Here is a 22,158-nt window from a genome sequence, read left to right as displayed (position 1 = left end):
GCCAGCCTGCGTGAGCTAAAACGCGTGCCTTTCGGCCTCCTCTAGTAACCCGGTGTTGGCTCTCCTGCCAACCAAAACATCACCAATAGTAAGATGTGTGTATGTTTGACCAGAAATGACACCTATTGCGATTGTTGGCAACACATGAACAGACATTAAAAATGTACGTTAATTTTCACTAACAGGGCGGTGTGCACGTGATAGGGCTTGAAATGAAATTATGAATATTTTTGTATTTGATCAGGATTCGGACTCACGTACTTACGTTTGGAGGAGACCTAGAGAAGATTGCAGTCTTGAGAAAAGGCACGAAATGATTGAACTATACTGTTCCGAGAGACTCAGACCCTCGAAAGAGGAGATACGAATTCGAATCACAGTCCATCACCAAATTTTTCAACGTCTCTAGTTCAATCAAGTACAAGTAAAGTAAGAGGCCTGTTCCTTTAAATGGCTTTGTGTTCATCAAATAAAATAAAATTTTCTATTGTAAGTAAGGTTACTGGCGACTGTATTTCTGTAGACTTCCGCTATGTCTTTTCCCAACGTAAACCGGCTCTGCCCAGTTGGTAACGAAGGAACGTGATGTTTAATGCGGATTCTGGACTATAACGTCTTTCTCTTGATGTTGCCAGGGGTAAAGTAAATTTGTTTGTACCTCTTAACCCTTTCCAGCCCAACGTTTATTTGCTAGTGGGAAAAAATATTTTTTCGCCTTGTTCCCTACATAATGATTGAAATCATATATTTAAGAAATTTTGTTATTTTTTTGTTTTTGGAGGGAAATTTGGGATGACTCCATATGGTATCACTGGGCAGGATTTGTTTCCCTCAGTCAGGTGGTTGGGATGTGACATTGCTTGGTAATGGAACTTGAATGAAAACTTTAATTACACAATTTGATGCAGTTTATTAAAGAAAAATTAGTACATACAACAATGCAACTTGCATTTCAGGACAATTTTATGTTTTTTACAGCATGATTGTTACTTTATATGAAAATTTAAGAAACAGTTCCTGTCTTTTGTTAAGCAAAGAGGTTTATTACATTTGATGCATTTCGTTCGAGAATATGCTGTAATGCACAATTTACATCTCTGTTTGTTTTCTACATGCTGTGGCCAGTGTCCAGTCTTGTCATACCTTACATCATCAACTGGGCTGGGAACCAATGGGGCTCGTTTCTTCACAACTGTAGGCGATGGACTGTCATCTGATGGCCATCCTCATCTTCTTACCAAAATGTCTCCTGCTTGTAGTAGCCCATGAGCTACATCAGACCGAAAAATCGACAGACACATGTGTTTGGTAATTCCTCTTTGTCTGCAATGTCGGCGGTATATGAGCCACGCATTCACAACACACATGTCAAGGAGGTGGAATACGATCCTTAGATAAAATCTTTTCACACCAATATTACTCCTATACAAAGCAACCAGCATGTCATGCAGATCAACTCCTCCCATCAAACGGTTATAATCTCTAACAATGTCTGGTCTTGGAACATCAAAATATTTTCGTTCTCCCACTGACCAACGTTTCACTGGTTCTACTGGACTTACTCCTTTGTATGATGATGCAAGAACGACAGACTTGTTATCAGACCACTTCAGCGCTATGATGTTCGATAATCGTATGATCCTCATCCCTGCTTTTTCAGCTCACTGTCTGCTTTTAGATTGCAGCCTTGAAGTCTTGTGGGTCTAACAGTTCCAACAGCCAAAATGCCATGGTTTTTCAGGGCAGAAATAAAATTGTAAGAGGTGAACCAATTGTCTGTAAACACTTTAAAATTTTTCTATTTTGGCAGTCCTTCCACAAGCCTTATCACAATATCACCACTTATACCAAGACCAGTATCATTATGTACAGTTCCTTTCCCTCGGTATATTTCAAAATCGTACACAATTCCGCTAGAACCAGCATGGGCAAAAACTTTTATACCCCACTTGTGTGGTTTGCTTTTTACATAGTGTTTCAGAAATGAATGACCTTTGGAAGGAATGATTAATTCATCCACTGAATGATATTCCTCAGGTTCAATAATTGAAAAACCTTGTTTGATTTTTTCAACAAATGGTCTAACCTTGAACAGCTTGTCATAATCAGGGTCCTCTCTTTGTTTCATTTTAGTGTTGTCATCCACATGTAAATAATTTCTTAGCTTATCAAACCTATTTCTAGGAATTGAGTCAGCTAGTGGAGAAAACCTTGTAGCTTCTGCCCAGTACATTCTGTAACTAGGCATTTTCACAACGCCTGCTAGGATGTTTATCCCTAAATACTTTTCTATTCCACGAACATTTGTATCTAAAGATGCACCTGTTTTCTGTGTGCAGTATAGATTAGATTGCTCGACTAGGTTCTGGATAATGTCACCACTACACATTGTTCTGAAATACTGCAAAGGTGTCATTTCATCTCCTGGAGGGTCAGAAAAATCTGCATTACATGATGTGTCCACTTCTTCAATGTCCTTCATTCTCCACCGAAGATCCCGGTGTGTCTCACACTGAATTTTCTGAGTTGCATGACTTGGTGCAAGGTTTGGCTCAGCAAATAATCTTGAAGCTAAGGGAACATCATCTTCATAATTGGCTTGAGGGTCCAGAATTTCAACCATATCAAGGTCCATTCCTTGAAGAAACTGTATATCCAGAGTAGCAGGGTCCTGCTGCCGAGCATTTTCAATCTCTTCCTCCACATCAGACGTATCAAGGTCCAAATCAGACAAATCGCCTTCGAGAAGCAGCAATATTTCTTCTTCTGATAGTGATTTATGATTGCGAATCATCTGGTAAACAAACCAGGAATTTTTTTACTAAAGCAGCAAAAACAACTGGTAAAATAAATCAATAAAAATTTTAACATATTAATAACAGTTAGTATAATAAAGCTTCAAAAGAAACTTCAAAATATTAGAGTTACACATTATGGTAAACAGTAGTCGAAGTTATTGCATGTACTACATTTGGTAACATAACAAATGCCCAATGATGCCAAATGGAATCACACATGTTTGTGACTTCCAAGCAGATAATTACCGTAACTAGCATTATTTTCAAAGAGTTTACTAGTCAATTTACACTTTCAACAATAACTTATTAGTGCAACTTCTATATTAGTTTGCTTCCTTTACCTTGATATAATATTTTGAAAGTCCACCTGGGTGCACTGTACCGTAGACACCATGCAACAATACTTCTGTCAAGGCATTGTAGCCTGGTGCTCTCTGTATTAGCGAATTCACGGTAGCCAACCTAAGAACAATGAACTTTAGAAAGCCCTGCAAACTTGTTTATAATCTTTGGACAAATAGTTTTGATGTGTTGGCAGAAGAGCCAACACCGTGTTGCTAGAGGAGGCCGAAATGCACGCGTTTAAGCTCACGCAGACTGGCGTGAGGTCTGGAACAATTAAAGGAGTTGAGTCTAATAAATAAAGTACGAAGCTCTTTGAATACTTAACTTTAATCCATAATTGGAGAACATCGCTCTTGATGATACATAATTACAATCTCAATATAAACTGGTAATGGCGCCTTGCTAGATCGTAGCAAATCACGTAGCTGAAGGCTAAGCTAACTATCGTCTCGGCAAATGAGAGCGTATTTGTCAGTGAACCATTCCTAGCAACGTCGGCTGTACAACTGGGCGAGTGCTAGGACGTCTCTCTAGACCTGCCGTGTGGCGGCGCTCGGTCTGCAATCACCGACAGTGGCGACACGCGGGTCCGACGTATACTAGCGGACCGCGGCCGATTTAAAGGCTACCACCTAGCAAGTGTGGTGTCTGGCGGTGACACCATAAGTTTGGCCTTGGGAAAAAGTTAAATATGATGATGCCATATGCCATCACTGGGCTGGAAAGGGTTAAAAGTCAATGCCTAAACCCACGCATTGCACCTGTGACAGTCCGTTCCGCCAGACCATTGTGGCCACATTTCCCAGCCCCAGGAGTGTGCTGTAACAGATGATGTGCTTAGCTTACAAAATTAGTCACGGTGGAAAAAACGCGAGTCTATTAAATGGTTGAGTAGAAGCAAGCTTCTGAAACGTAGATTATGCTATTCTCATGTCAGCAGGATGTAAAGACTCTTCTAGTTATCATAGGCTCGATGTGAAGCCATTTTGAAATTTTTACTACTTCAGCAAATTTCTTAGTTCGAGGAAATTCACTGGGAAGTCTGAAGTTACCGGATTATTCGATTATTACCGTCATTATTACTATCATTTTCTTCATACCGCTGCTGGAACACTGTACTTGAAGATCATTTGATGCCTTTTGGTCACTATAGAAGTAGTTTCCCAAGAACAGGTTCTTTCCCTGTCTACGGAATCCTTTTCATGTTAATATCAAACATCAGCAATTACTCGTAGATTACATTAAAACTAAAGTAACTGACGAAGACGTTACTTGATAACAAAAACGCGCTGCCTTTCTTGATTTACTTGCGACTAGAAATGGCTATCGAGTACTGCCAAAGCAAAAGACAACAGATCTTGCTACCTTCCGATATACGTCGCTGTCAGTTCTTCCATATGATTTGGTCGACATGACCTGTTTCAAGTTGTGTATGACAGGCAATGTTTTAGAAAATCAATTGTTTTCCTTTGCAATAAACAGAAAGATTTTCATTCCAAGCTATCCAAGTACAAAATTTTCGTAATTTTTTTTTTTTATTTTTTATTTTTTATTTTTTTTTTTTTTTTGTCATCAATCTACTGACTGGTTTGATGCGGCCCGCCACGAATTCCTTTCCTGTGATAACCTCTTCATCTCAGAGTAGCACTTGCAACCTACGTCCTCAATTATTTGCTTGACGTATTCCAATCTCTGTCTTCCTCTACAGTTTTTGCCCTCTACAGCTCCCTCTAGTACCATGGAAGTCATTCCCTCATGTCTTAGCAGATGTCCTATCATCCTGTCCCTTCTCCTTATCAGTGTTTTCCACATATTCCTTTCCTCTCCGATTCTGCGTAGAACCTCCTCATTCCTTACCTTATCAGTCCACCTAATTTTCAACATTCGTCTATGGCACCACATCTCAAATGCTTCGATTCTCTTCTGTTCCGGTTTTCCCACAGTCCATGTTTCACTACCATACAATGCTGTACTCCAGACGTACGTCCTCAGAAATTTCTTCCTCAAATTAAGGCCGGTAATTGATATTAGTAGATTTGTCTTGGCCAGAAATGCCTTTTTTGCCATAGCGAGTTTGCTTTTGATGTCCTGCTTGCTCCGTCCGTCATTTGTTATTTTACCGCCTAAGTAGCAGAATTCCTTAACTTCATTGACTTCGTGACCATCAATCCTGATAAGTTTCTCGCTGTTCTCATTTCTACTACTTCTCATTACCTTCGTCTTTCTCCGATTTACTCTCAAACCATACTGTGTACTCATTAGACTGTTCATTCCGTTCAGCAGATCATTTAATTCTTCTTCACTTTCACTCAGGATAGCAATGTCATCAGCGAATCGTATCATTGATATCCTTTCACCTTGTATTTTAATTCCACTCCTGAACCTTTCTTTTATTTCCATCATTGCTTCCTCGATGTACAGATTGAAGAGTAGGGGCGAAACGCTACAGCCTTGTCTTACACCCTTCTTAATACGAGCACTTCGTTCTTGATCACCCACTCTTATTATTCCCTCTTGGTTGTTGTACATATTGTATATGACCCGTCTCTCCCTATAGCTTACCCCTACTTTTTTCAGAATCTCGAACAGCTTGCACCATTTTATATTGTCGAACGCTTTTTCCAGGTCGACAAATCCTATGAAAGTGTCTTGATTTTTTTTTAGCCTTGCTTCCATTATTAGCCGTAACGTCAGAATTGCCTCTCTCGTCCCTTTACTTTCCCTAAAGCCAAACTGATCGTCACCTAGCGCATTCTCGATTTTCTTTTCCATTCTTCTGTATACTATTCTCGTAAGCAGCTTCGATGCATGAGCTGTTAAGCTGACTATGCGACAATTCTCGCACTTGTCAGCTCTTGCCGTCTTCGGAATTGTGTGGATGATGCTTTTCCGAAAGTCAGATGGTATATCGCCAGACTCATATATTCTACACACCAACGTGAATAGTCGTTTTGTTGCCACTTCCCCCAATGATTTTAGAAATTCTGATGGATTGTTATCTATCCCTTCTGCCTTATTTGACCGTAAGTCCTCCAAAGCTCTTTTAAATTCCGATTCTAATACTGGATCCCCTATCTGTTCTAAATCGACTCCTGTTTCTTCTTCTATCACATCAGACAAATCTTCAACCTCATAGAGGCTTTCAATGTATTCTTTCCACCTATCTGCTCTCTCCTCTGCCTTTAACAGTGGAACTCCCGTTGCACTCTTAATGTTACCACCGTTTCTTTTAGTGTCACCAAAGGTTGTTTTGACTTTACTGTTTGCTGAGTCTGTCCTTCCGACAATCATACCTTTTTCGATGTCTTCACATTTTTCCTGCAGCCATTTCGTCTTAGCTTCCCGGCACTTCCTATTTATTTCATTCCTCAGCGACTTGTATTTCTGTATTCCTGATTTTCCTGGAACATTTTTGCACTTCCTCCTTTCATCAATCAACTGAAGTATTTCTTCTGTTACCCATAGTTTCTTCGCAGCTACCTTCTTTGTACCTATGTTTTCCTTCCCAACTTCTGTGATGGCCCTTTTTAGAGATGTCCACTCCTCTTCAACTGTACTGCCTGCTGCGGTATTCCTTATTGCTGTATCTATAGCGTTAGAGAACTTCAAACGTATCTAGTCATTCCTTAGTACTTCCGTATCCCACTTCTTTGCGTATTGATTCTTCCTGACTAATGTCTTGAACTTCAGCCTATTATTCATCACTACTATATTGTGATCTGAGTCTATATCTGCTCCTGGGTACGCCTTACAATCCAGTATCTGATTTCGGAATCTCTGTCTGACCATGATGTAATCTAATTGAAATCTTCCCGTATCTCCCGGCCTTTTCCAAGTATACCTCCTCCTCTTGTGATTCTTGAACAGGGTATTCGCTATTACTATCTGAAACTTGTTACAGAACTCAATTAGTCTTTCTCCTCTTTCATTCCTTGTCCCAAGCCCATATTCTCCTGTAACCTTTTCTTCTACTCCTTCCCCTACAACTGCATTCCAGTCGCCCATGACTATTAGATTTTCGTCCCCCTTTACATAATGCATTACCCTTTCAATATCCTCATACACTTTCTCTATCTGTTCATCTTCAGCTTGCGACGTCAGCATGTATACCTGAACTATCGTTGCCGGTGTTGGTCTGCTGTCGATTCTGATTAGAACAACCCAGTCACTGAACTGTTCACAGTAACACACCCTCTGCCCTACCTTCCTATTCATAACGAATCCTACACCTGTTGTACCATTTTCTGCTGGTGTTGATATTACCCGATACTCATCTGACCAGAAATCCTTGTCTTCCTTCCACTTCACTTCACTGACTCCTACTATATCTAGATTGAGCCTTTGCATTTCCCTTTTCAGATTTTCTAGTTTCCCTACCACGTTCAAGCTTCTGACATTCCACGCCCCGACTCGTAGAACGTTATCGTTTCGTAGATTATTGAATCTTTTTCTCATGGTAACCTCCCCCTTGGCAGTCCCCTCCCGGAGATCCGAATGGGGGACTATTCCGGAATATTTTGCCAATGGAGAGATCGTCATGACACTTCTTCAATTACAGGCCACATGTCCTGTGGATACACGTTACGTGTCTTTAATGCAGTGGTTTCCGTTGCCTTCTGCATCCTCATGTCGTTGATCATTGCCGATTCTTCCGCCTTTAGGGGCAATTTCCCACCTCTAGGACAAGAGAGTGCCCTGAACCTCTATCCGCTCCTCCGTCCTCTTTGACAAGGCCGTTGGCAGAATGAGGCTTACTTCTTATGCCGGAAGTCTTCGGCCGCCCATGCTGAATATTTATCAAAATTTAGGAAGTGGCGGGGATCGAACCCGGAACAGAAGACGTTGTAATTATGAATCAAAGACGCTACCGCGGTTTTTTTTTTTTTTTTTTTTTTTTGTAGTCTCATTTTGTTCGTTACAATTGTTCGTGGCGGACGTCCCCAGACGCCCTAAGAATTTCGTCGTTGATCCATTCACTCAGTTTTTTTATTACAGAGGGCAGCTAACCCTCTGACCGAACACGCTGAGCTACCGTGCCGGCAACCCCTAGACCACCGGTAATATTAGTTCAAGTTTAATATTCGCTTCCATAATGTAGGAAAGTATTTCACAGCTGCGAAACTCGCATCCGACTCATTGAGTTTACACTTAGTCGCTGACCATAAATTCTAGCTCAGAGTGACACCAGATTAGGTAACCTAATGTAGGGGAGGCTGTTTGCCAGTGCTCTTTCTCACCGGAAAATACGCAATTCACTCATTGTGCTCGATAAGTACACTGTAACAGTAATTTCTGTGTGTATGCAATGCATACGGATTAGAATTTAGTGGTGCTCTCTCTTCGACTTCTGCATACAATATGCCTGACCTAAACGGGCACTTTACCATTACAGGCCATGGGCAGTGCAACATCATACCGACGACAGTAATGGGTTTATACTGACAACCTGACTGTTCGTTCTCCTGATTTTGTAATCATTTAAATAAAACATGACCTTCCAGTGGGAGACATTTTGTCCAACTTTTCCTTCTGTGAAATTTGTCAGTAAGCTTTTTTGCCTTCCAACCAGTGAAATGCGGCAGAGTACGGCCGGTAATGATTCACAAACCACGATTTAGTGCCGTTAAGAAGCGAATATTAAACTTGAACTAATATTACGAAAATTTTGTACTTGCATAGCTTAGAATGAAAACCTTTCTGTTTATTGCAAAGGAAAACAATTGATTTTCTAAAACATTGTCTGTCATACACAACTTGAAACAGGTCGTGTCGACCAAATCATACGGAAGAACTGACAGCGACGAATTTCGGAAGGCAGCAAGATCTGTTGCCTTTTGGTTTGGCAGTACTCGATGGCCATTTCTAGGCGCAAGCAAATGAAGATAGGCAACGTGTTTCTGTTATCAAGTAACGTCTTCATCAGTTACTTTAGTACTAATGTTATCTACGAGTAATTGCTGATGTTTGATATTAACATGAAAAGGATTCCGTAGACAGGCAAAGAATCGTGTTGGGTTCCTATCTCCGTCCAGAACTTCCCATCATGCACTTCATCTATAAATGCATGCACACTTTGTTAGTTCAGAATAGAGGTATATCAGACATCTTTCGTGGTTAATTAAGAGGGACGAAAGGGTCTTGACAGAAGTCCCGGTTTATTACAAAAACTGTCCTCTTTTATTTTCAAGTTTAGATTTGGTTACTGGTATTGGCAAAAACTATGGTAATTCATGAATCTTCATGGCTAGTTATCAATATGATATGATTAAATTAGATTACATTAGATTAATTCTTGTTCCATAGATCATTAATACGATATTTCGTAATGATGTTGAACGTGTCATTTTAATGAAAGATTTCTTTACATACCATGATTCAATTTCTTTACAATTTTTTATTCTCTCTCTCTCTCATTCTTTTTGATTTTTATCTCTCTCGCTCTCTGTCACACACACACACACACACACACACACACACACACACACACATTCTTTTTTTTATTTTTATTTGTTTGTTGTGCTCGACTATCGGCGAGGCACAAAAACGTCTGTGAATGAGTTTCTTACTTTTGAGTACACTTACGAAAGAAATATAAAAACAACTATGAGAGTTACTGATTTATGATGCTTAGTTTGCAGTCAGTTCTGAGTATTATTAGTAACTACGCTTCAGTCCTTAAACCTAGTTACAGAAATGCGAATCAGACGCATTACGTATTCCAGGCCGTAGCAGCCGCGACTTGGAGACACCAGCTATGGTCACTTCCCAGCCCGCTGTAAGATCACATCGGTTCGTTTTCTTCCTGCTGGTATTGTAACTAAGATTTGGTAACAAGGCAATGTATGTTTGGCAACTCTGTGATCGACGAGTTACTTCCTGGTGTGCACGGAATTAAGCCTCAAAGTTCACTTGATTTTTACCTGTCATTTCCATTGAATAATCTGAGTTATTATCGCTTTAGGTGTAACAAAAGGTTATAAATTTACGGTTTTGAGACCAGGAACGTCGTTGCACGTGGAAATCGCAACTAATCTCGTCCTTTAAATAGCGATTTACGAGTTCTAGCCACTATTGGTCTCGTAAGAGGAAGCTACGACACATAGTTCTCCGCCAGCTCTGTGGTAATGTGCTGACCTGTGGAAAAGGGTCTGTTATGGTTCGCAGTTCCAGTTTCACTGAGTGTAGCGTTTTTATCCCTTCTGTGAAAGAGCTGCAAACAGTCAGATAAAACATCGATAAGGAAAACGCAAGAAAATACTTTGGGCTCATGGTGAAAAACTTACAATGCTGCACAACAGGTAACGCCTCTTTCCGCTGCTGACAAGCAAATTTTGGGTTTCTAGGAATACATAACTTTATTTATGAAATGCCACATTTGCATACCTCTTGAATATGACACAGCATACCAATTAAACACAGACCCAATCAAAATCTAAGTGAGTAGTATTTTACCAGTTCGTATCGATAGAGGCACGCTCGTGTACAGACACTCAGATTTATTAAAACAGACTTTCGTCTTAAGGTTATTGTGTGTAGTTTTATTACATTTCTTATAATACAGCTCACAATTTTCGTAAGGTTTCCTTTAGTGTTGTTAAAACAATAGTAAACACGAGAGAGAAATTAATCATCAGCGATATATGAGAATTCTCTGATGTTATCTATAAGAGTCTGAAAATGCACATGCGGTTTATTGATTACACGCATGTAGAAAATTTGTTCTGAGTTAAAGCTGTCAAACAGGGTCCGAAGAAGAAAAAATGCCACTACCAGACGACAGCTAATTTAGAAAATACTTTTCCGACGTATTTTGGCACGATGCGCTCTCCCCATACATAATACAAAAGTTTCGAGATGCATCTACTGTCTGGCTGTCTGTTAAACATGAAATGAACAAAATGTCGCAGAAGATAGCCCTTTTCCACATACGACTATTTTGGGTTGAGAAGTGAAGAGAATTATGTTACAAGTTCCATTAGATTGATAACTTTAGCAGACAGCAGAACTGCGTTTTAAAAAATACGTCAGTGAATGTACTCGAACTCGAGACATCTTATCTACCGCGCGCGCTACGTAGCATTACGCTGCTAGCTGATACGTAGCTATAACAGCTCCAGAAGTCAACAACAATTCCTCCAGAATTTCTGCATTCCACAGCGCTGTGGGATTATGCATATGGCCAGGTCAATACTTCTGAGAGACAAACAGTTATATCTTTTCTTTTGCACTGCACGACGGTTTCAACAAACAGATAGCGCAATAGAGTAGCTCAAGTGGAAAGGAACACTTCCTATTTAAATTTCTGCATCCTACACTGTTGGCAGTTCTGTGTAGGTGGCAGTTACGTTATTTTATCTCGGTGATTACAAAATAAAGATGAATGTATGCACTAGGTAGCCGAGGCAGCTAGTTCATGATGATTCGGCCAACCAAGTACATGAATTTACTGAACATGCTGCAAATTGATACAGGGGGCCTGTGTGTCAGAATTCTCAGCCAGTGTGGCACAACGGCGCTATGATAGAAAAATGAGCCACTGAGAAGAAGATTTGGTGGTCTGTTGGGCTGATGATAGGTTCATATATCTATGGTCTGGGTTCGATTCCAACTTTGGTCGGTGATTTCAGATAGGGAGAGACAGATCCCATTCTCTTCTGGCTGCACCAAGTGAAGAAGATATAATGGCATTGTGGTCTGAAATTCACTTTAAAAATGATATTCTTTCTCTACCAGGTAGACGTTAGGTTGAGCCACGATAAAGTCTGGAGTGGCGACATGTAGAAACTCTATCACCAGTAACCTTTCTTATACTAGTTATTTATTTCTAGTGACGAAACAAACTCTATGTAGGCTCACAGGACACTTATTCCATCATTTATCTGAGCTTCTGTATGTCGATAAAATTGGTTCTGAACTGGGAATGCAACTCAGACCGCCCTTAACGCGGAATTTGTTCCCTTCTGACAATACAACTCGGCTACAATTTGTTGTTTGTTCAAAACTGCAGATTCCTCAACATCTTCGCATATTGTGCCTGATTGGGTTCGAATCCCGGCCCGGCACTAAAGATTTCATTATGTATTATCAAGATCTAGAATGAGAACACCTATCTGCTGGTGGATAATAATTTCGTTTGTTGTCAACACTAACGATATTTGACGTTTTTGACTCCCAATGAGACACAGAAGTATTTGCGAGATGACTGTAAGTTCGAGATGCTATTCCGAGCTGCTGGTGGAGAAAAATTTGGTAGCTGACGTCTCTTTGTGTGTAGTCAACAACGATATGTGTGGAGCTCTATTCCCGGTCAGCACTGAAGTCTTCGTCATATTATTTCTAGTTCAAACATGCTGGTGCAACAAACCTATATTTAACGTTCGTTTTCTCTAGAATAAAACAGCGATAGATGCCGGGTTGGAGTCCTGGGAAGGAAAAAATTGTTTCGTCTCGTCATTTCAGTTAAAACATCTAGCTACTGCCGAGAAAATGCGATATGTCGTAGTTGATTGTGCTTCGATATATATACGATTAGGTTCTGGGTTCGAACCCTGTCCAACACAAAGGTTTACCCCTCGGCATTTCAAGTAAGTTACTTGTTAAGAAGCAATATTTAACATCTCTCCTAGTTTGTTAACAGGGACAATAGGTGCTGGGTAGGAATTCGCGTCCGTTAAAAATGTTTGCGTTATGTAATTTAAAGTCGATATTTGCTAACTGATACCGTCTAAAATCGAGGTATATGTCCGTTGAAAATGTTTGCGTTATGTAATTTAATATTGGTATTTGCTAATTCATACTGTCTAAAATCGAGGTATATCACTCTCTGTATGCCTAATCAGGAATGACTGTTAGTTTCCGTCAGTCACGAAATCTTTGCTTAGTCTGCATGACCTGGGTTTGAATCCATATGCAGAACGAGACAGTTCGTCGAGTCATTTGATGTTCATACATATTCTCAAGTAGCTGCTCGTGAATGAGTTAAATTTTTAATGTCATGTGTTAAATAATAAGTACGGTATGTTACTTTGAAGAGGAAATAGTGAATACGATGAACTTACTACGTGCATTACCTATCTGACGTAATAATGAGTGTGGTAACATTTCCGGTATGTCATTTATTGTAATAAATGTGAGCTCACAAGCCTTAAGGACAGACTTACCTGTGATAAGGTGTTCCCTGATATTTGTAGTATCGTAGTATTACTTTACATCTTGAGTTATTGCGATACAGAGTAGTGTTTTCTAGTGGTGACTTGTTGGAACCATTTTCAATAGTCAAACGACTGTACCAAGGAGCGATTATAGGACCTGCTAGACAGCTGCGTTATGTGGGTTGAATGCGAATCAGGCGAAATGCAATTGAGGTCGTTCTGATACTTTTGAGCACGACTGTACTTTTGAACATTTTATTTTGGTTGTTCAAATGTGATAGATGTACCTTTGTGAACTTATCATTTCTGAGAACGCATGCTGTTATAGCATTATTACATGTAAATACCCCATTAATGCAATAAATGCTCAAAATCATGTCCGTCAACCTCAATGCATTTGGCAATACGTGTAACGACATTCCTCTCAACAGCGAGTATTTCGCCTTCCGTAATGTTCGCACATGCATTGACAATGCGCTGACACATGTTGTCAGGCGTTGTCGGTGGATCACGATAGCAAATATCCTTCAACTTTCCCCACAGATATTTGGCCCGGTCGCTATCAATGGACCATCCTGTATATCGCGTGTAGCGCGTGAGTATGACTTAAATCTACATAATAGTCCGTAATCCACGCTACAGTTTGCGGCGAGCGATGTGCGTGAGGAAGTACCGTAGGCACCAATTTCTTTAATTGTACCCTCTAGATCATTACGTGAGATATAACATTAGGAAAATAATGAGTTTCCTGACTCGCGATGGAGCTTCGGATTTCGGACTTTTTAAGGGGGAAGACTTTTGGCCAGCCGGAGTGGCCGAGCAGTTCTAGGCGCTTCAGTCTGGAACCGCACGACCGCTACGGCTGCAGGCTCGAATCCTGCTTCGGGCATGGATGTATGTGGAGTCCTTAGGCTAGTTAGGTTTAAGTAGTTCTAGATTTTAAACATGGCTGCAGCAGCAACTGTTGAAATTCTTCACGATAATGGACGACAGCCAAAAACAGTTGCAGGATAAAAATTTATTAAAATTCTTGACCAAGGTTTACTTCCGATGAAGGTATATTTATATGTACCGAAACCTTGGTCAAGAATTTTAATAAATTTTTATCCTGCAACTGTTTTTGGCTGTCATCCATTATCGTTAAGTAGTTCTAAGTTCTAGGGGACTGATGACCTCAGATGTTAAGTCCCATAGTGCTCAGAGCCATTTTGAAGACTTGGCGATGCACTCCTGTTTGCTTGTACTTCTTCTGTTGGAGTTTTTTAACCCCAGTTTTTAAACTCTCGCGCCGACTGCAAGAAATCCGTGACGAAACGCACAGCTGTCTTTTGCCTCATGTCTGCGGTATGGCGGAGCCATGTACCTTGGAACACTTACAAGACATTCGCCTCTAGCTAGTCCTGTAATAGAAATTGAGTATATTTCCTTTTCCAGTTACAGTTGATAGCGTTCATTGTATGTGTGCTGCTGCCAGTTTATGGAAAATACAAAAACTGCTCCGGAAAAGTAAGGTTTTCTCAAATTTGAAACACTGTTCCGAGGTACAACAAGGCTGTGTACCTAAGAACAAATATTCCATTCAAATTTCGAAGTCCTGCAATCGAGAAACTGTTGTCAGTGAAGTATTACAGTTATTGCAGTGTCTGCATTTCACAGAATGTGTAGTTCGAAGCAAATGTACTTCGGACAGACATATATAAAATGTATTCGTAATTAGCAAATGCATTTTAACATTAGCTGTACCATTTACTAAAATTTGTGCTGGACCGGCACTCGAATCCGAATTTCTAGCTCATCGTGAGCGGTCGCCTTAGGATGCCTCCAAGATAGATTCAAACTTCTACATGTCCCAGTGTCTCGTCCAGTGCAAGCATGTCTGAGGCACATTTGCATCGAACTACACGACACTGTAAAATACAGTCACAGCAATAACTGTATTTGACTGCTAATGGAAGGCAAATAGACGAGCAAAACATTGTCTCTCCCTTTGCGAGACACTAGGACATTGTGACGTCAGCAGCCACAGACTTCTGTCAGGTGTGTATGAGTTGCGTTTGCGAGTGTGTGTGAACTCGTTTGTTGACAGTCTTTTTGTTGTGCCTATGTAGGCCTTAGCATCTCCGCCGTATGGTGAGTAGCAACTATCCTTTTCGTAATATTTTTATAAGTCTCGTACAACACTGTCTCCTACAAATGGATGTTTTCTGCGTTTGTTTGTTATACCACTACGTGTTTCAATGGTTCACACCACCATCTGCAGGTGGAGAATTACCTACTCTCTATTGACTGCGATCTAGGTTAGGGAATAAAAGTGACGTCAAAACGCTATGGGCTTCAAGGTAAAGGTAGCTGGAGAATTTTATATCTCATGGGGGCTCTTCATTATTCTCTAAAGTTACCAAGGTATTTGTGCGACATCTCCAGTTTCTATTAGCGGGTTATTGATGTGCGTGCATCAACGACATTCAAACGAAAGACAGGAAACAGATATCATCAGGTGTTTTTGCGTAACTCCATGTCTGGAATGTAGTGATCGAGGCACGTTGTGAAGCGTCGTTGCGTATGCCGACGCCATCCCTTTTGCAGCTAGTGGAAATCCTCCGTCACAGATAAAGGAAAGAGTAATACTTATTTTGTCGAAGTTTCAGCTATGGTGTGAAAGAAAAAAAAACACAAGATTCCCCTCAATCAAGACGAGTGACAGTAGCATTTGTGAATAAATTGCAACAAGTGACCATGTAGTGATAAGGGTGTCACATTCAAAGACCCGCGGCCGATGAACGGGCGATCTATTTAAGATGATGTATTTTGTACGAAATTATGTGTGGCGAAGCAGCGTATCCTGCACAGGTCAGCGGATACATATTCCAAGAAAGACTAGCAAATATATCTGAACATTCAGATAAGAAGGTAACATATAACATATTTATGACATACGGTAACGTCCAGGCGGCAAGATACACTCAGGATGCACCACGTGTCACGATTCGCATGTTCCTTTTCAGTATTAGAATTAGTGCAGTGGAGGGATGACGGCACATCACCAGATACCGAAGGGAACAATGGAGTTGATCACACTCAAATTCACTGAATGACACTTTACATGCCAGACTAATTCGAGAAATGGTATGTAAATCTGACTGAATGAAGTACGACAAGTTTTTCGGCAGTGAAGCTGAGCATGCTGCAGCTCTCGTGATATGGAGTCAGTGGTTGTGACTGGTGAAGTGTAGTAGATAGTACCATGTAATTACGTAATCCCTTGCCTTTATTTTTGTTTCATCTCTCATCCCTTGTTTTCTTCTTCGTGTTCCTCTTAGTTCCTTTACAGACTGTTTTGCTTTCCTATAAATCTTAGGAATTGTAGTCCAAAGAATTCGGGCTTTGGAGATATAAACTATTTATGTAAACTGTGTATAAATATATATGTAAACTGTTTATAAAGCAACAAAAATTTCTTACCGAATGTGGATCGTTTAATAATAATAATTGTGAAACATGACCTGTTGTAGCTTCTGGACTCCATTACATACGTGAAAACAGGAACTAACAAAAACAAACAAAGCGGCTAGCGGTATTCATACATTGGTCGAACAAGGTTTTGCAAGCATCCTTCTAAGTGGCTGTGAATTGCGCTTCATCAAAACTCTCGTGGTAAATATCAACCTACAACTGGTTGTAGCTGGATTACATCGTGGTCAGTTACATATTCCTAAATCAAATACTGGATTGTGAGGCTTACTCAGGAGCAGAAATAGACTCAGATCACAATTTTGTAGTGATGTACAGTTGGCTGAAGTTTAAGAGAGTTGTCAGGAAGAAACAATGCTCGAAGAAGTGGGATACATAAGTAGTACAGAATGAAGTGACAGATTTGAAGTTCTCTGGGGCTATAGATATTGCAATTAGAAACTCCTCAGTAGGCAGCTTAGTTGAAGAGAAACGGACATCTCTAAGAAGGTCAATCACAGAGGATGGAAACAAGACAACTACGAAACAACTGTGGGTAACACAATAAATACTTCACTTGATCAACAAAATAAACAAATAAAACAAATTTTCAGGGAAATTCAGGTTGGTTGGTTTGTTTGGGGGAAGAGACCAAACAGCGAGGTCATCGGTCTCATCGGATTAGGGAAGGATGGGGTAGGAAGTCGGCCGTGCCCTTTCAAAGGAACCATCCCAGCATTTGCCTGGAGCGATTTAGGGAAATCACGGAAAACCTAAATCAGGATGGTCGGACGCGGGATTGAACCGTCGTCCTCCCGAATGCGAGTCCAGTGTGTTACCACTGCGCCACCTCGCTCGGTGGAAATTCAGGAATACAGATATAGGAGTCATTAAGGAATGAAATAAATGGGAAGTGCAGGTAAACGAAGGGGAAATGGCTCTATGAAAAATACGAAGAAATCGATAAAGAAATCATTGTCAGAAAGACTGACCCAGCATACGTAGAAAAGTAATTTAAAACAAGGGTGGTAAAATTAAGACCGCAACTGGAATTTCATTGTTAAATGCAGAGGAGAGAGTGGATGGATGTAAACAGTACATTGAAGACCTCTATGAGGAGAAGAATTTTCTAATGACTTGATAGGAGTCGATATACACACATCAAAAAAAGTTTTGCATCACCCTGTTTCCCAGAACTCCTGAATATAGACGTTGACTGTGGATATTGTATCACAGACACAGTCCCTTTGACTGTTCAGAGATGTCTTTAAACCCACCCAAAGCTGTAAACAACCATGCATGAGCAGCGTCTGTAAGACGGAGGGGGTCCGACAGCCAATCAGCTACGGTCGCAGGTTCGAATCCTGCCTCGGGCATGGGTGTGTGTGATGTGCTTAGGTTAGTTAGGTTTAAGTAGTTCTAAGTTCTAGGGGACTTATGACCTAAGATGTTGAGTCCCATAGTGCTCAGAGCCATTTGAGCCAACCAGCCAATCAGTTCCAATCATTCCACCAGGAAGGAGGTACACGGCTGGTGTTGCCTGTAGGTCAACCCTGCCTAGACGGCCAATACCGCGTTTCGATCGCGCCCACTTTGTTACTTTGTGCCAGGAAGGACTCTCAACAAGCGAAGTGTCCAGGCGGAATGAACCAAAGCGATGGAGGAGATAGAGAGATAGGAACTGTCGATGACATGCCTCGCTCAGGCGCCCATGGACTACTACTACAGTGGATGACCGCTACCTACGGATTATGGCTCGGAGGAACCCTGACAGCAATGCCACCATGTTGAATAATGCTTTTCGTGCAGCCAAAGGATGTCGTGTTACGACACATACTGTGCGCAATAGGCTACATGATGCGCAACTTCACTCCCGACGTCCATAAAGAGGTCCGTCTTTGCAACCACGACACCATGCAGCGCGGTACAGATGGGCCCAACAACATGCCGAATGGACCGCTCAGGATTGGCATCACGTCCTCTTCACCGAAGAGCTGAACGTCTTAGACACACTGTCCAGCGAGTACAGCAAGGTGGAGGTTCCCTGCTGTTTCGGGGTGGCGTTATGTGCGGCTGACGAACACCGCTGGCGGTCATGGGAGGCGCTGTAACGGCTGTACGATAGGTGAGTGCCATCCTCCGACCGATAGTCCAACCATATCGGCAGCACATTGGCCAGGCACTCGTCGACATGGACGACAATTCGCGCCCCCGTCGTGCACATCTTGTGAATGACTTCCTTCAGGATAACGACATCGCTCCACCAGAGTGGCCAGAATGTTTATGGACGATGTGACCCACAAACCACTCTGTGGGGTCTACGCCGAATCGCCGTGGAGTGAGTGGGACAATTTGGACCAACAGTGCCTTGATAAACTTGTGAATAGTGTGCAACAACGAATACAGGCATGCATCAACGCAAGAGGACGTGCTATTGTGCATTAGAGGTATCGGTGTGTACAACAATCTCGATCACCACCTCTGAAGGTCTCATTGTACGGTGGTACAACAAGCAATGTGTGGTTTTCATGAGCAATAAAAAGGGTGGAAATGTTCATCTTGATCTCTATTCCAATTTTCTACACAGGTTTCGGAACTCTTGGAACCGACGTGACGCAAAACTTATTTTGATGTATGTAGAAGAGATAGGGGAATAAGCACTAAAATCATAACTAAAAATAGTTTTGGAAGACATAAGATGGAACAAGGCAGAATGGATAGGTAACCATCCATCCGAATTTCTAAAATCGTTGGAGAAGTGGCAACAAAACGACTACTCACGTTGGAGAGTAGTCCGACGCTATACCTACTGACTTTCGGATTAACATCACCCACACAGTGGCCAAGATTGTAAGAGCCAATAAGTGTGGGAATTTTCTCACAGTCAGCTTAACCAGCTCATGCACTCAAATTGCTGACAAGAATAATATACTAAAGAATGGAAATGAAAATTGAAGATGTGTTAGATGACGATCAGTTCGCCTTTAGGAAAGGTAAAGGCACCAGAGAGGTGAAGGACCTGATGATCAGGTCCTGCAGAAAGTGTCATCACTTCTGTCTATGACTTGGTCGTTGGGTGTGTTCCAGAAATGAACAGCATAGAGACAGAAGTGGTGACAGTTTCTGCAGGACCTGACCATCGTTTTGCAGGACAATGCTCAAGCACGTAAAGTGCAAGCTGTTACTGATTTGTTTGACTGATGGGGCTGCTCAGTGTTATACGACCTACTGCACTCCAATGACTTAATCCGCCGTGAGCACAACCCGATTTCTAAAGTGAAGGACATACTGTAAGTAGGCTGTTGAGGTTTGTATGTTGGTAACGCCACGAAGTGCTCTGTATGAAAAGCGCTGACTGCGCTGTGTGCAGTCTGTGGCTGGTTGGACTCACTGTTGGAATATTCGCTTGTGTAGTGTTGGGCAGTTGGATGTGAACAGTGCGTAGCGTTGTGCAGTTGGAGGTGATCCGACAGCAGTGGTGGGTGTGGGGAGAGAGATGGCAGAGTTTTGAGAGCGGACGATCTGGACGTGTGTCCGTTACAAAAAGGAAATTTGTAATACTGGATGTCATAAACTGATACATACAGGGTGATTCAAAAATGCATGTAAATATTTCAAGGGTGTATTTGTGAGGTAAATATAAGACAAAAATGTTCTATACAATTTTTTCCATACTTGGCTTATTACAGAGTTATGAACAAAACAGGATAATACATTCAATACAACGTAAGGTATTTAATTCCCAGAGTTCACAGTTTAATTACAGTGCATTTGGACTAACAACGCAAACTGATAAATAAACGTGACGTAACAAACTGAAACAATTCCTCGCGAACACTGTATTAATTTAGGTCCTGTTGATTGAACTACAGCAATGCACAATAACTAAGGAAAATTGAAGCATTTTACAGACTGTACTGTACTGTACTGTATTTGCACAAATCTTAATGCAATGCATGTTCAAAATGCTGTCCCTGAACTTGCAGACAGACCCGTGCTCGTCGCATCAATGATCTCTGCGCATTACACAGTCCGTTCAACTCTCCACGAATAATTTCACAACCACCTTCAATTCTTTGTTGTAGCACTTCTCTGTTCGGTACTGCAGAAGAATACACCAATGTCTTTAGTCGGCCCCATAAATAAAAGTCTAAAGGGTTCAGGTCAGGTGATCTGGCTGGCCAAGCAATTGGTCCTCCGCGACCTATCCATCGATGTGGATACGCAGAATTGAGGTACGCCCTTACGTTGCGGCTGTAATGGGCGGGAGCACCATCGTGCATAAACCACATGGTGGCTCGTGTTGCAAGAGGGACATCCTGTAATAATCCAGGCAATTCTCCCTCCAAAAATTCGCAGTACGCGTGCCCATTCAGCCTTGGAGGCAGAACATGAGGTCCGAGTAAGTAATTCCCCACAATACCACACCAAATGTTTATGGAGAATTGATGTTGATATCCACGCACAATTCTCGCGCCAGGATTCTCGACAGCCCACTGGTGCATATTATGCGAATTGATTACAACCGCACGAGTAAACATGGCCTCATCTGTGAATAATATCCGCCGAATGAACATTGGATCATTCAAATGACGCTCTTGTAACCACTGGCAGAATTGCTGACGGCGAGGATAGTCTTCAGGTGTCAATTCGTGCACTTTTTGCAGGTGAAATGGATGCAACTGTTGTCTCCGAAGCAGCCGCCATACAGTAGATTGTGGAAGTCGTACAGCTGCACTAATTTGTCTCGTACTGATAGATGGATCTTGGTAACCAGGTCCAAAACATGTTCCTCGACGTTCACTGCATGCTCAAGTGGTCGACCTGAATGTGGCCCAGGACGAATGCCATACTCCCGCATACGTCTGTCCACAGATACAAACGTCTGATGACTTGGTAACCGTCTTCCTGGAAACAGCTCACTGTACCTTCGTCTTGCTGCAAGTGCATTTCCATCTGCTGCACCATACACAAGGTGCATATCAGCATACTCACTGTTTGAGTACATCATGTGCACGAAACCTTTAGCCTTCCGACGATGAATGAACGACAGGACGTACTTTTCCGTTACCAACAACATCAGCGCCATCTTCCGTACAGTAGGAGTAAACATCACGTGCAAACAAAAACAAACACTATTCATGCAGTTTCGAATCAACTGTTGGGAGGTACGTATGTGAATTACGTACCAGAATATGGCATCCTGCTGCTTGCACTGCCGTCGTTTTGATACGGACATGACTTTCGTATTTAACGATAACTCTGGAATTAAACGTTTATGGAAAAACATTTATAGAACATTTTTGTCTTATATTTACCTCACAAATACACCCTTAAAATATTTACATGCATTTTTGAATCACCCTGTATATTGACTTTTGAACGCTATTAAGGTAAATACATTGTTTGTTCTC

The 22,158-nt window shown here is 41.4% G+C and overlaps 1 protein-coding gene across 1 annotated transcript; it reads right to left on the bottom strand.

Annotated features, from left to right (window-relative positions):
* Positions 1-1,798: 1,798 nt before the first annotated feature.
* LOC124593785 (piggyBac transposable element-derived protein 3-like) lies at positions 1,799-2,794 on the bottom strand. Its single transcript, XM_047132133.1, has one exon. The coding sequence runs from the start codon at positions 2,792-2,794 to the stop codon at positions 1,799-1,801; it is 996 nt and encodes a 331-aa protein (XP_046988089.1).
* Between the last annotated feature and the right edge of the window lie 19,364 nt (positions 2,795-22,158).

The sequence above is a fragment of the Schistocerca americana genome, chromosome 2 (genome assembly GCF_021461395.2).
Source record: "Schistocerca americana isolate TAMUIC-IGC-003095 chromosome 2, iqSchAmer2.1, whole genome shotgun sequence".
NCBI lineage: Eukaryota > Metazoa > Arthropoda > Insecta > Orthoptera > Acrididae > Schistocerca > Schistocerca americana.
The sequence above is the reverse complement of the archived record's forward strand: the minus strand, read 5'-3'. Positions and strand labels throughout refer to the sequence as shown.

What these genes read in the sequence shown, in the direction of transcription:
- LOC124593785 (XM_047132133.1), bottom strand. Translation starts at nt 2,794, where the DNA reads ATGATTCGCAATCATAAATCACTATCAGAAGAAGAAATATTGCTGCTT.